The following is a 14,940-nucleotide window of genomic DNA, read 5'->3' as shown; positions in this document are numbered from 1 at the left end:
CGCAACTGTGTGACGCACTTGACTGTGAGCACGGGCAGCAGGAGGGTGGCGGCGTCGGCCTTCTCGGGAGACAGCGAGATGCCGCCCAGCGCCGCGTCCACACTGCCCTCCTCCAGCCGCCGCAGCAGCTCACAGCTGGCGCTGCAGCCGCACTGGTCACCCTGCACGCTCTCCATGTCAGACCTGCACACCACAACACACCAGGCGACTGCCAGGAGCACGTGTCTGCACAGGCGCTCATCTGGATACTAACGTCTGACCGGCATAACACGAGATCTGGCGGTACAAAACGACACTATTGCTATGAAAAACTTTACATTGATGGACAAAAAGCCTGCAATTTTCTAGGTTACATACAGTGCTGGCCATTAAAATTGCTATACCAAGAGAAATTCATATGATAAACGGGTATTCATTGGGCAAATATACTAGAACTGACATGTGACAACATTTCCACGCAATTCGGGTGCATAGATCCAGAGAAATCAATACCCAGAAAAACCACCTCTCGCCATAATAACGGCCTTGATAAGCCTGGGCATTGAGTCAAACATAGGTCGGATGGCGTGTACAGGTACAGCTGCCCATGCAGCTTCAACACGATACCACAGTTCATCAAGAGTAGTGACAGGCGTATTGTGACGAGCCAGTTTCTCGGCCACCATTGACCAGACGTTTTTCAATCGGTGAGAGATCTGGAGAATGTGCTGGCCAGGGCAGCAGTCGAACATTTTCTCTATCCAGAAAGGCCCGTACAGGACCTGCAACATGCGGTCGTGCATTATCCTGCTAAAATGTAGGGTTTCGCAGAGATCGAATGAAGGGTAGAGCCACGGGTCGTAACACATCTGAAATGTAACGTCCACTGTTCAAACTGCCTTCAATGCGAACAAAAGGTGACCGAGACGTGTAACCAATGGCACCCCGTACCATCACGCCGGGTGATGCGCCAGTATGGCGATGACGAATACACGCTTCCAATGTGCGTTGTCGCCAAACACGGATGCGAAAATCATGATGCTGTAAACAGAACCTGGATTCATTCGAAAAAATGACGTTTTGCCATTCCTGCACCCAGGTTCGTTGTTGAGTACACCATCGAAGGCGCTCCTGTCTGTGATGCAGCGTCAAGGGTAACCGCAGCCATGTTCCCCTAGCTGATAGTCCATGCCGCTGTAAACGTCATCGAACTGTTCGTGCAGATGGTTGTCGTCTTGCAAACGTCCCCATCTGTTGACTCAGGGATGGAGACGTGGCTGCACCATCCGTTGCAGCCATGCGGATAACATGCCTGTCATCTCGAGTGGTAGTAATACGAGGCCGTTGGGATCCAGCACGGCGTTGTATTACCCTCCTGAACCCACCGATTCCATATTCTCCTAACAGTCATTGGATCTCGACCAACGAGAGCAGCAATGTTTCGATACGATAAACCGCAATCGCGATAGACTACAATCCGACCTTTATCAAAGTCGGAAACGTGATGGTGCGCATGTCTCCTCCTTACACTAGGCATCACAACAACGTTTCACCAGGTAACGCCGGTCAACTGCTGTTTGTGTATGAGAAATCGGTTGGAAACTTTCCTCATGTTAGCACGTTGTAGGTGTCGTCACCGGCGCCAACCTTCTGTGAATGCTCTGAAGAGCTAATCATTTTCATATCACAGCATCTTCTTCCTGTCGGTAAAATTTCGCGTCTGTAGCACGTCGTCTTCGTGGTGTAGCAATTTTAATGGCCAGTAGTGTATTCAAGTGTCTAACATTGCAAGCTCACAGGTTAATGTTAACGGTGAGATAAGCAATTGCAATTCTGAAATACTGGTAGATTAATAACCAGTGTAACAGCTAGAATGTTGCATGAAAGCATGAAAACGTGCATGAATTGTGTTGTACACGTGCTGGATGTCAGTTTGTGGGGTGGAGTTTGACGCCTGTTGCACTCGGTCAGTCACTAAAGGGACGGTGAATGCTGTTTGTGAATGACGCAGGACTTGTCATGCGATGATATCCCATATATCCTCGACTCGAGACAGATCTGGTGATCGAGCAAGACAAGGCAACATGTCGACACTCTGCAGACCATGTTACAACATGAGATGTGGGCGAGCGTTATCCTGTTGGAAAACACCTGTTCATAAATGGCTTCATAACAGGTCGAATCACCAGACTGACGTATAAATTTGCAGTCAGAGTGCGTGGGTTAACCACGACGGTCCTACTGCGGTCACACGAATTTGCAAACTAGACCGTAACTCCAGGTGTAGGTCCAATGCGGTTAGTATGCAGACACGTTGGTTGCAGGCCCTCAACTGTCCTCCTCATAACCAACACACGACCATCACTGGCACCGAGATAGAACCAGCTTTCATCAGGAAACATAACTGATCTCCACCCTGCCCTCCAATTGACACCACTGAAGTCCGAAATGACGGTGGTTTGGAGACAGTGGAACACAAGCTAGAGGGCGTCTTGCTCGGAGATGTCCTTGAAGTAACCGATTTGTGAGAGTTCGTTGTGTTACTGTGGAGCCAACTGCTACTCAATTGCCGCTGCAGATGCAGTACGATGCGCCAGGGCACACGCCTGACACGGTGGTCTTCCCTCTCGGTAGTGCCACGTGACTGTCTGAAGCCCGGTCTTCTTGTGTCTGTACATTTTCATGACAACCGCTGCCAGCAATTATGTGCAATGGCTACGTTCCTGCCAAGTCTTTCTGCGAAATCGCAGAAGGAACATTCAGTTTCTCGTAGCCCAATTATATGACCTCATCCAAATTCAGTGAGATGTTGATAATGGCGTCGTTTTCGCCATAAAGGCACTTTTGACTAACATCAACTCACCACATCCAATGTCAAAAGTAACTAAGAATCACGACCGTTACAGCAGGTATTTAAAGTAAGCCTAATTTTCATCCTCATAGCGGCGCTACTTAGTACCACTCTTATGTGACTGGCGCGTAATCTGAATAGCCATCGTCTTTCAGATGTAGAAACACGCCTACCAACTTTCGTTTATTTCGCACAACCTCGTTTCGGTACTGCGACTTTTTTGTGTCAGCGTATTTAGACGACATACTTCGCCTCATCATAAGATGCTGCTGAAGTACTGAGCTGCTATGAGAGTTGCCCGTCCCTTTATAGGGTAACTCGAGGTGAAACGGGATACTTGGTGTTCAGTAGTTTTTGTGAGGTAAAGGAAATCAAGAAAACACATCTTAAATACATAAAAAGACATCTTGTAGTATAACCCAATATACCTACTTGAAAATTGTTTAAACTGTGTTATGTATTTTTTACATTTTTTCAAAGAATGCTTGCATATTTGCCATCCTGGTCCACCCAAGGGGCAGAAAGCGACAAAGCAATTTTTTATGAAATTATTGCATCAACGTTGAAAATATTATTATAAGTATCATCTTAAGACTAAGACATAAAGCTGTTTAATGAATGATTTAGACTGAGGAACATGGCATCTGCAAAAACATCAATACTAACAAAATATTTTATTTTTTGAAAATATACATTTATTTTTAATTCATAATACCTAGTTACTATTACTGTTGCTGTTACTTCGTTGAAGGCGATCGCTCTTGCACCAGACGAATTTTCTAGACTGTGAATAGACAATGTAGGATGCCTCGTAATAAGTCCCAGAACCCAGTCCAGTCCAGCTAGATAAGTTCCTTTGTCAAATCTGTGTGGTAAGCCATTTCTTTCTGTTAGCCGGTAGGCTTATGGCCTGGCACTCAGATGTTTCATGGTTAGACTAAAATGTCTGTCCACCATTGACTTCAGGTATGCTATCAGCTCGTGTTTTTGTACTCCAGTAAATACATTTTTAATTTTCCCATCTGTCTTGTCAACATTGTTGCTCGGAGTATTCTTGGTTTTTCGAAAGTATCTCCCATCGTTATTTTGGGTGCGTTGAACTTTTTATATGCTTTTAAAACTTGTTTTCAAAAGATAAAACGGCTAAAACTGCCATTTCCATTAATTAGAGAACCAACTGCTGTCTATCAGTCTTTCTAAAATAAGGTCATACCATGTGGAAAAAGCAAGGAATAAAAGGAAACACAGATTTAAATCTAGAGGAGCAGAACAGGGCATTCTCCCATTTTTCCCTGTCCAGTCCCGCCCCAACACCACATTTCAGGTTAACAATTTTTATAGAGCGTAATAAGTGACAGATTGAAACCTATTATAGAAATACAATGTGTCAATTATGGAACTATTTGAATAAAACGTAACTTAGTTACAAACTACGTTGTACACACAATTATTCAACATACAGGGTGTTACAAAAAGGTACGGCCAAACTTTCAGGAAACATTCCTCACACACAAATAAAAAAAAGATGTTATGTGGACATGTGTCCGGAAACGCTTAATTTCCATGTTAGAGCACATTTGAGTTTCGTCAGTATGTACTGTACTTCCTCGGTTCACCGCCATGATTTCATACGGTATACTCTACTTGTGCTGCTAGAACATGTGCCTTTACAATTACGACACAACATGTGGTTCATGCACGCTGGAGCTCCTGCACATTTCAGTCGAAGTGTTCGTACGTTTCTCAAAAACAGATTCGGTGACCGATGGATTGGTAGAGGCGGACCAATTCCATGGCTTCCACGCTCTCCTGACCTCAACCCTCTTGACTTTCATTTATGGGGGCATTTGAAAGCTCTTGTCTACGCAACCCTGGTACTAAATGTAGAGACTCTTCGTGCTCGTATTGTGGACGGCTGTGATACAATACGCCATTCTCCAGGGCTGCATCAGCGCATCAGGGATTCCATGCGACGGAGGGTGGATGCATGTATCCTCGCTAATGGAGGACAGTTTGAAAATTACGTGTAACAAAGTGTTTGAAGTCACGCTGGTACGTTCTGCTGCTGTGTTTCCATTCCATGAATAATGTGATTTGAAGAGAAGTAATGAAATGATCTCTAACATGGAAAGTAAGCATTTCCGGACACATTTCCACATAACATATTTTCTTTCTTTGTGTGTGAGGAATGTTTCCTGAAAGTTTGGCCGTACCTTTGTGTAACACCCTGTATAAACGTCACTACAGTCATTCGGATTTACGTTATGATATGTTCGATATGCCTGCCATCATTGGCGATGATGTGACGCAGACGAATAGTGAAATTCTGGATGACACGCTGAAGTGTCTGAACGTCGATGCTGTCGATGACCTCCTGGATGGCTGTTTTCAATTCAGCGATGGTTTTGTGGTCATTGCTGTTCATCTTGTCTTTGTCCGCCCCCAGTAGCTGAGTGGCCAGCACGACAGACTGTCACTGCTAACGGCCCGGGTTCGATTCCCGGCTGGGTCGGAGATTTTCTCCGCTCATGGACCGGTGTTGTGTGGTCCTAATCATCATCATTTCATCCCCTTCGACGCGCAAGTTGCCCAAGTGGCATCAAATCGAAAGACTTGCACCAGGCGAATGGTCTACCCGATGGGAGGCCCTCGTCACACGACATTATTATTATACCTTGTCTTTAATATATCCCTACAAAAAGGAGTTGCTTTTGTTCAGATCTGGAGAATATGGCGGGCAATAGTGGCCCATGCCAGTGGCCTCTGGGTACCCCAGAATCAGAACGCGGTCCCCAAAGTGGTCCTCCGGGACATCACATTCCCGCTTCGGTGAGGTTGAGCTCTGTCTTGCATGAACCACATCTTGTAGAAATCAGGGTCACTTTGGATAATGGAGATGAAATCGTCTTCCAAAACCTTCATGTACCTTTCGGTATTCACTGTGCCATCAAGGAATATCGCACTGCTTATTCCGTGACTGGCCATTGCAAACCACACAGACACCCATTGAGGATGAAGAGGCTTCTCGATCGCGCAATGCGGATTCTCAGTCCCCCAAATGAGCCAATTTTGCTTATTGACAAACCCATCCAAATGAAAGTGGGCTTCGTCGTTAAACCAAAGCATATTCACATCAATGAATTTTGCATGGGGAAATAACAGATCTTCAACAACAATTTGCCGCAGTATCCAAAACGATGAGATCTCGTTTCTTCATACATCATGGAGTCCACTGTAGCCAAACAGTGTTCTCACAACCCTTGATTGTGTTAGTTGCTGAAGTTTGGTGTGTCTTCTGCGTTCCTGCATCTTCCTTCGATTGTCCATACAGAGTCCCTGGCACATGCCTTACCGCATTAATATGGTATACGATAAACACCTGGTTTTTAGCTTTGATTACTTGCACCAGGAAAATATTGTTCTAGTCAGCCACCTGTAGTGTGCATTTTGTATCCTCCATCGTGATTTTGGCACCGATGAGATAAAAATACAGTTACTTCTACGTGGAAAGTGCTCATTGACAAGCACCTGTGCGGAACAATGGCTGCCACCCAAAAGAGTTGTTGTTGGTGTTGTACGGTCTGCAGTCCCAGGCTGTTTTGATTCAGATTTCACGTTAGTCTGTTCTGAGTAAGCTCCTTCGTTTCTCTATAGCTGGTATCCCAGTGTGACAATTTTGACAACCCACCAGAAGGCATCAACGTAGACGACAGCCGCTAGGCGGCGCCCCTATAATCTGCGAGCGCTGCTGTCGCCACCACAGCGCTATGCGTAGGACACGGCCCCCGCGCCGGCCTATCGGCGCTATCGATGGTCCTATAGAGCTGGCAACGCTGGAGCTCAGACCGCAGCTGTGTTTCGACAGCGCTCGTGATCGTATCTCTATTCATCGTTGCTCTGTTCGCTGATAGTTGCTTCGTTTTGGTGTCCGATTTGGTTTTGCTCTCCGATTTTGGCATTTCGCCGTGTGGTCTGTGTTGTCAGTCATCCCTGTTGTGTGTGTCTGCGTTGTACTGGCGATTCCTCATAGACGCTGTCGGCCAGTCGACTGGTGCGCCCCTGTCTTGCTCGATTCTGGTTACTAGAATTGGCGATGAGGTAAAAGGCTAACAGTGCATTATGGATGCAAAACTTGTAAAGCTCGTGGAACAGCAGCAGCTATTTGCAACAGCAGTTCCAACAGTAAACGGACCTTTTGGGTCAGAAAATTGAGCTTCCTTCAGAACGATTACAGGTACAAGGTTCACATCCTATCCTGACTGTGGTCACCTCCCAGATGGAGTCCCGCCCACCTGAATTTCCTCCATTTAAAGATAGCAAAGAGGATAGGGACACGCATTTGCAGTGGCTGAAACAGCACTTCGTCACTTTTCGGTTTTCTGATGACACTCTCCAATGGTTGCTCTTCCTTTCTTGCACTTCCCAGGAAACAGTTTTCTTACTTAAGAAGTTGGATCCTCTCTCAAACCCAGTTGCACTAACTTTCGAGGAAATGTGCTCGTTGCTGTCGAACTATTATTCACAACGGTTCCACGTGGTCGCATCGCACATTAAGTTCCATCAATACCGCAAGCAGCCCGGCCAGTATTCTCGCTCGTGGATGACGGATCTGCAAGCTCTGAGTCGTCGTTGTGGTTTCACCTCTGCCAATCCGTCTTGCAAAAACCTCATATGCCGATTCCCTGATTCGTGACGTAGTGGTCCAGTTGACTCCTGATCCCGAAGTTCGCACTGTAGCCCCCAAGCTACACAATCCTTCCTTGGACGACTTGCTGAAAATCGGTCACTCTTTAGAGATCGCACAGGCAACAAACGAACGTGTTATGGCCCGCCCCAGGTTGCAGCGGTTCAACCACCGCCACAGGGGCCGCGGAGTGTCATAGACCTCTGTGCAGCCAGTGCAGCTGCGTCGGTGCAAACAGCGGGATGCCCCCTTCTTGTCCTGACTCTTTTGTGACGCACCAACGTGCAGACTGCCCTGAACGCTGGGTGCACTGCACTCGTGGAAAGGACGAACTTCTTCAAACTGTATGCCATCAGGCATCTGGTCAGTACAATCCCATTCCTAACTTGCGTCACAGGACGGTGCATGAACTTTAGGCCATCGTTCATGATTGCTCGTCAGGGCATCCGTTTCCAAGTCGACACGGGAGTGACGGTTTCCCTATTCAATCTCCCGACATAGGCTCTCTGGTTACCCAGCATTGGCCCCGCCCTCTCGCTAGTTGGTTGCATATGCTGACAGCTCTATTCCTCTCAGAGGTCAGTTCACTACAACTGCAACATACAAGATGGCTACGCAGCCACTAAGGCTGTGTGTTGTCAACAACTGGCAGCTGGCACCATTTTCGGCATGGATGCTTTCTTGTTTCACGTCGTCATAGACACAGTCCCATTCCATAAACTTGATGACCTTTGTGCCCCTTTCCCATCTATTTTCCAGCCTGGCATGGGGTGTGTCACCAATTTTGAGGCACATATTTCTTTATGTCCAGACGCGGTGCCTTGTTTCTGTTTGAGTACGTCCTCATCCAGTCTCCTTATGGACTGTCCTTAAGCTCGAACTCGATCGTCTTCACGATGCTGAGGTCACAGAACCTGTCAAAACGAGTGCTTGGGCCAGTCCCCTCGGTGTGGTCCAGAAGCCAAATGGCTCCCCCCGTCTTTGTAGAGATTTTAGGTCGACAATCAAGGCCAAAGCACTGGTGAAAACCTACCCCATACCACGTCAAGAGGATCTCCTCACAAAGTTTGTTGGAGGTGAGTATTTCTCTAAAATTGGCCTTCCTGTTGAATACTTACAGATTCCACTAGATGAGAATCACAATGCATTGTTGTCAACAATATGTGGTTTATACAAAGCGAAGCGTCTATCTTTTGGGATTTCTTTCGCTCAAGTAATCTTCCAGAGATAATTGAAACAGTTAGCAATGTCAATCCCAGCCTGTACCAAGTACTTTGATGGCTTAATTGTTACAGGTACTACGCGCCAAGACCATCTGCACAACCTACGTAACCTATTCACTACGTTGCACCATACAGGGCTCAGGTTCCATCTGTACAAATGCCAGTTTTTTCAAGATCAAGTGGCCACTTGCTCACCAAAGACAGGATTCAGACCACAAACCACAATTTTTCCACAACTGACTCTCTCCCACTACCCCAAAACCTCCAGGAGTTGCAGGCTTATCTTTGGTAAGTGAATTATTATTCTAAGTTCCTTCTGCAGGCAGCACACATTATGCAACCACTCAACCAGTTGGGGAAGAAAGACATTCCATTTCAGTGGTCGGTGGCCTGTGAGCAAGCCTTCATGCAGCTAAATCGTGTGTTAAAAATTCTGCTTTCTGAATCCTGCCTTACCCCCTTCTTTCCGTCACGCCCCCTTGTTTTGACTGTGGAAGCTTCTCCCTATGGCACTGATGCAGTACTGGAACACCGTAATGATGGAGCAACCGGTCACCTAAGCATCGAGGACGCGTTGGCGATCATCTTCACTATGAAGAAATTTCATGTGTACCTTTTTGGGACCCAGTTTAGCCCCATTATAGAGCATAAACCGTTAGTAGGACTGTTTGGGCTACACTCTTGGCTTCCAGTGCAGACAGCTCAAAGGCTCCAGCGTTGGGCTCTCTTCCTTATCTCCTACAATTGTACCAACAAGTACAAACTTACTGCACAACACGAAAATGCAGATGCCCTCTCGTGTTTATCCTCAGACCAACTGAAAATCTGTTTTCACATCGATGTGGAATGACAGTACACCTCGGATGGGTTTCCCAATACAGCTACTCTGGCAGACACATACATCGACCCTATCTTGCAGCGTGTTACGCACTATATCCTCCATGGGTGGCCCACTTAGTTTTCGAAGTTTGCTGATCCTAAGCCCCGGGCCTCAGCTCACCTCTCTCATCGCTTGTCTGTCATCTCCAATGTGCTCCCACTGGATGTGGAAGCAGGTACCCGCCCTGTCTTCATCCTAACTACTGTATGCAATCTCATCTTGGAACTCCTCCATTGGAGGCATTTGGATACGTCAAGGATGAGAGCCTTTGCCAGGTGACATGTCTACTGGCCAGGACTGAACAATCACATGTAGGCTATTGTGCGCCGTTGTTGTACATGTGCCCTCTATCAGGCTGCTCCATCTCAGTCTTTTGCTCCCTAGCCTACTTCCCATCCCCTTAGGATCGCATTCATCTCGACTTTGCTGGCTTCATGTAGCTCATTGTGACGAGTGCTTATTCAAACTATCCTTATGTGGTTAGCATGGTGTCCACCACCTCAACTGCAACATTCAATGCCCTTCTCCAGATTCTCATCATTGATGGGCTTGCCCACGTTATCATCACTGACAATGTGCCCCAATTCACAGCTACAGTCTTTCAAGAGTTCTGCACCATCTGTGGCATCAAACACCTGTTCAGCCCTCCGTTTTACCCTTCTTCCAATGGAAAAGCAGAGAACTTGGGCACACATTTAAGCAACAAATGCTGAAGAACTTGGGCGTGTATACCACGAAAGTGAAACTCACAGTATTCTTGAGCACCTAAATGTCCTCCCCTGACCATGACCCCAGGCCAGCAGAGCTCCTCCATTGTCGATAGCTACAAAACCTCCTTCATCTTCTGGCACCACCAACCCAAGGAAACTTAGACCTGACAAGCTGGACAATACCTTCCAGGTTTCACTATTTGGCCATGTTCCTAAGGGACAAGACCCTCGTGGATGCCAGCTACAGTGATGAGCACTCATGCGTGGTGCCTTATGATGGTTGATAACTCAAGAGGTTTGGAGCATTGGCACGAGAACCAACTCGATCCCTGCCTCCAGCCTACACCTCCAGCAGTGGATCGCTCTGTGCTCCAGGACGCCGTTGGCATGGGTATGGAGGTCGAGACATCACAGCAGCCTCTATTTGCTCCACAGTCATACCCCACACTGCAGTTTCCCTGTGCATTGCCCTAAGTCCCAAGTTCCTTCTCCCAGCTGGTAGCCTCCACTGTTAGGACTACACCTGTTCACCTCCCAAAACATCATCCAAGGCGCTTCAGGCCATACGTGCCATTTACAGGGGCATGGGGACTTGGTACTTGACAACCCGCCAGACTGCATGGACCCAGATGACAGCCGTTAGGGGGAGCCCCTATAGTCTGCGAGCGCTGCTGTCGCAGCCACAGTGCTATGCACCTGTCGGCGCTCATGGTGGTGCTATAAAGCCGGCAGCAATGGGGCTCACTTCACAGAAAATCGCAAGATCTTTCAGGTGCGGCGGGTTGGGCATGTCGATGTCGAAGTGGAGCCACTGCGGGCCAAAGGCAGGAGGGTCCAATGCTTCTCTTGCCAACGGCTCGACCATGTGTCTCGCTACTGTTCGATGCCGCCCTGCTGCATCAAGTGCGGGGCCCAGCATCAGAACAAGGACTGCTCGCTCAAACGTGAGGATAAACCGACGTGCTTCAACTGCGAGCTACCGTAGATGTCCGGCCTTCCAGCGTGGCCGCCACCAGCACCGTGGCCGGGCTGCCCCTTCCCGCAAGGTACAGTCTGGCACCAGCATCGCTGATGCCACCAGGGGGGGGGGGGCGCCCGCCCCTTCCCTCAGCGGCCTGCTGCCTCCGATGGTGCTGCGCCGCAGTGGCCTGCCTCATCCGCAGCGGCTGCTGCCCCTGCACCCATGCCTGCCGCACCAGCTGCCGCCCCCCGCCGGCGCCGCCGTCGGCCGCGGCGTAACGCCCCCGCGACGGCACGTCCGGCCCCTGATGCTCCACTGGGTCGGCGGCGGCCTGACCCTCGGGCTGTGCCCCCGCAGCCAAAGCCTCCTGCGGTTCCACCGCCGCCTGCTGTTCCTGCCTTGGAGGCCGCCCCAGAGGCCCCAACAGCTCCCGATGCCGCTGAGCTACGTACGCTCCTGCTTCGTTGAGTCGGCTGCTTGAGCAGCTCCCGGTGCTCGTCTCCGCCGTCACGTCCGGCCTCCAGGCCGGCGTTGTTCCTGCTGACCACCATGGCTAATGAGCATGTACATGGAGTCACAGAGTGCGGTTTCAATGCATGTGGCTTGGTTCCCCAACAAGGGGAATTCCGCCAATTCCTCCGCGATGAGGCGATCGACGCTTGTCTCGTCTGCGAGACGTTTCTGAAACCTGATGTGGCCATCAGGGTGGCGAACTATCGCTGCTACCGCACCGACCAGCCCACCCATGGCGGGAGCACCGCCATCTATGTGAAGACTTCACTGAAGCACCATGAAGTCCTGATGCCACCTCTTGCTGCGGTGGAGGCCACTGGTGTGGCTGTCACCACCACGGTGGGGGTCATTACCTTCATCGCCGTCTACAGGCCGCCGAGGGGCTATCTCCTGGACGCGGACCTTGATGCCCTGCTGACGCTGCGTGGGAAACTGTTCATTGCGGGTGACTTGAACGCCAAGAGCCCGCAATGGAACTCTCGCGTCACCAACGTCAGCGGGTGGGACCTTCTTCGTGTCACTCAACGTCATGGCGCTGTCGTCCTGGGTCCATTTGACCGCACCTTCTTCCCCAACAGAGGCCAGTCCGACGTGCTCGACGTCGCCGTCCTGAAGGGCGTCGGGCACTTTACGTCGGCTACCGTCCGCTGTGTCCTGTCCTCCGACCACCTTCCGGTTGTCTACGACATGGACATCGTCGGCGCCTCCCTTCCGCCTAACCGCCGCACCTTCCGCGGCATTGACGAGGCCCGATTTCGCGATGAACTGCTCGGTCGCTTCGTCGGTGCCCCAGATCCTGTCCTGGAGGGGGCCGATGCTGCGCTGGTCTTTTTTACGCGGCACACTCTCAGCGCTGCTGCCGCTGCATCTCCCCGTCAGCTGAGGCGGCCTCACGAGATGTCCCGGCAGCTTCCGCCGCACATCTTGGAGGCTATTAACGGCAAAAACCGTCTCTTCCGTGAGTGGCAGCTCACTCGCCAGCCTGCGACCAAGCGCCGCCTCAATCGGGCACGGCGCGAAATCCAGGCCGCTATCGACTACCACCGGAACCGTGACTGGGCTGGCCTTGTGGCCACCCTCACCACAACTGATGGGAGTGCCTGGCGGACCGCCAAGCGCTTCCTCCGCCGTCATCAGCCTGTTCCTCCGCTCCACGTCGGCGGCGAGGTTGTCTGTGCCCCGGACGCCAAGGCCAACGCCCTCCCCGACGTGTTCGCCGACTACTTCCGCCCGATCGCGGACGTCCTTGATGCCGACCACGTCCGTCTCGTGGAAGACCGCCTCCCGGTTTTCCTCGCCGCCAGGGCTGCTGACGATGTGATCGCACCCATCACCGCCGCTGAGATTGGACTCCAGCTCCGCCGCCTCCACCCCAGGAAGGCGGGTGTCTCCGGTGGTGTCACGAATCGCCTCCTGCAGCTATTGCCCCGGCGATCCATCAATCACTGGCGGACACTTTCAACTGTATTCTCCGCTCCGGGATCTTCCCTTCCGCGTGGAAACACGCGGAAGTGGTGGCTATTCCCAAGGCTGGCAAGGATCCGCGTCGGGTGGAGCACTACCGGCTGATCAGCCTACTCCAGTCTCTATCCAAGATCTTTGAGAGACTGTACGTGGAGCGGCTGTGGCGCCACGTCACTGCCGAAGGGCTCCTTCCAGCGGAGCAGTTCAGATTCCGGCAGGGCCACTCGACCACGCACCAACTATTACGCCTGGTGGAACAGGCGATGCGGACGCTGGAGTCGAGGGAGTATCTTGGGGTGGTACTCCTCGACGTCTCCAAGGCGTTCGACTGCGTGTGGCACGAGTGCCTCGTGTACAAACTCCTTGTGCATGGGGTCCCGACGTCACACGCCCTTCTGCTGCGGTCCTACCTCGCGGGCCGCACCTTCCACGTCCGGGCCGGCGGCGGCACCTCCACTGACCGGCCAATTCGTGCGGGGGTACCGCAGGGGTCGGTTCTCGGCCCCCTGCTGTACACCTTGTACACCGCTGACGCACCGCGGGTGGCGCACTTGGAGTTGGCTCTTTATGCCGACGACACTGCGCTGTTCACGCGCAGCATGAACGTGGTCGCGATGTGCCGCCGACTCCAACTAGCGTGCGACGTCCTGGGGGCGTGGTCCACCAAGTGGCGACTCAAGTTTAACGCCGCCAAGAGCCAGGCGGTCGTCTTCACTCGGAGACAGCTGCCTCCTTACCTGCCGCCTGTCTCGATCTCGGGAGGCCCCATCCCGTGGTCACCGACCGGCACGTACCTCGGTGTGACGCTGGACAGGCATCTCACCTGGCTGCCGCACATCCGCGACATCAGGGGGCGGGCGATTGGGCGTCTCCGGGCGCTCTACCCGCTGCTGAACCCCTCCTCCACCCTCCCCCCTTGGCACGGCCTGACCGTGTACTTGGCCCACATCCGGCCGGTACTCGAGTACGCCGCCGCTGTGTGGGGGAATGCCGCTCCATTGCACGTTGCGATGCTCCAGCGTGTCCAGAATCGGGCGCTGCGACTCGCTCTCCACAAGCCGCCTCGTTACTCCACAATGCTCCTTCATGAGGAAGCTGGCGTCCCGTTGCTGCGGGATCGCTTCAGGCAGTCCGCCTCTGCAGAACACTCTGGCAGTCGTCTTATACGCGGACTGGGACACCACGTCCAGCGCAGGCCGACCACGCGTTGGCCTGATCTGCTGCGGGAGTAGTTTCTTCCGCAGCCTCTGTGACGCATTTGACGCAGCGTCCGCCCCCACGCGGCACTCCCAGAGGCCAATCCTAACCGTGAGGCCCCACAATAGTTCTTGAGGTCCACACAGGAACAGCAGCTTCGCTGCTTAGCCTGTCTCCCTCCTGGTAGATGTAACCAGAGATTTGCAGTGCAGTGCAGTGCAGTGCTCACTTCGCAGTCGTGTTCCGACAACGCTCGTGATCATATATCTATTTATCTTTGCTGTGGTCGTTAATAGTTCCTACGTCTTGGTATCCGATTTGGTTGTGCTCTATGGTTTTGGTATATCGCCATGTGATCTGTGTTGTAAGTCGTCCCTGTTATGTGTGCCTGCATTGAACCGACGATTCCTGTTGACGCCCTTGGTCGGTGCGCTCCGATCTCGATCGATTCCGGTTACTAGAGTATAATTACAGCACC

The 14,940-nt window shown here is 51.3% G+C and overlaps 1 protein-coding gene across 1 annotated transcript in view; it reads right to left on the bottom strand.

Annotated features, from left to right (window-relative positions):
- The window catches only part of LOC126355381 (probable glutamate receptor), a 71,398-nt gene extending 71,222 nt beyond the window's left edge, over positions 1–176 (bottom strand). The window contains exon 1 of the mRNA XM_050005675.1: positions 19–176. Within this exon, the coding sequence (XP_049861632.1) occupies positions 19–176 (158 nt within the window). The remainder of the gene's footprint in view (positions 1–18) is intronic.
- Positions 177–14,940: the final 14,764 nt, after the last annotated feature.

Source organism: Schistocerca gregaria, chromosome 3 (assembly GCF_023897955.1).
Source record: "Schistocerca gregaria isolate iqSchGreg1 chromosome 3, iqSchGreg1.2, whole genome shotgun sequence".
Taxonomy (NCBI): Eukaryota; Metazoa; Arthropoda; class Insecta; order Orthoptera; family Acrididae; genus Schistocerca; species Schistocerca gregaria.
This window is presented reverse-complemented; position numbering and strand designations above follow the sequence as displayed.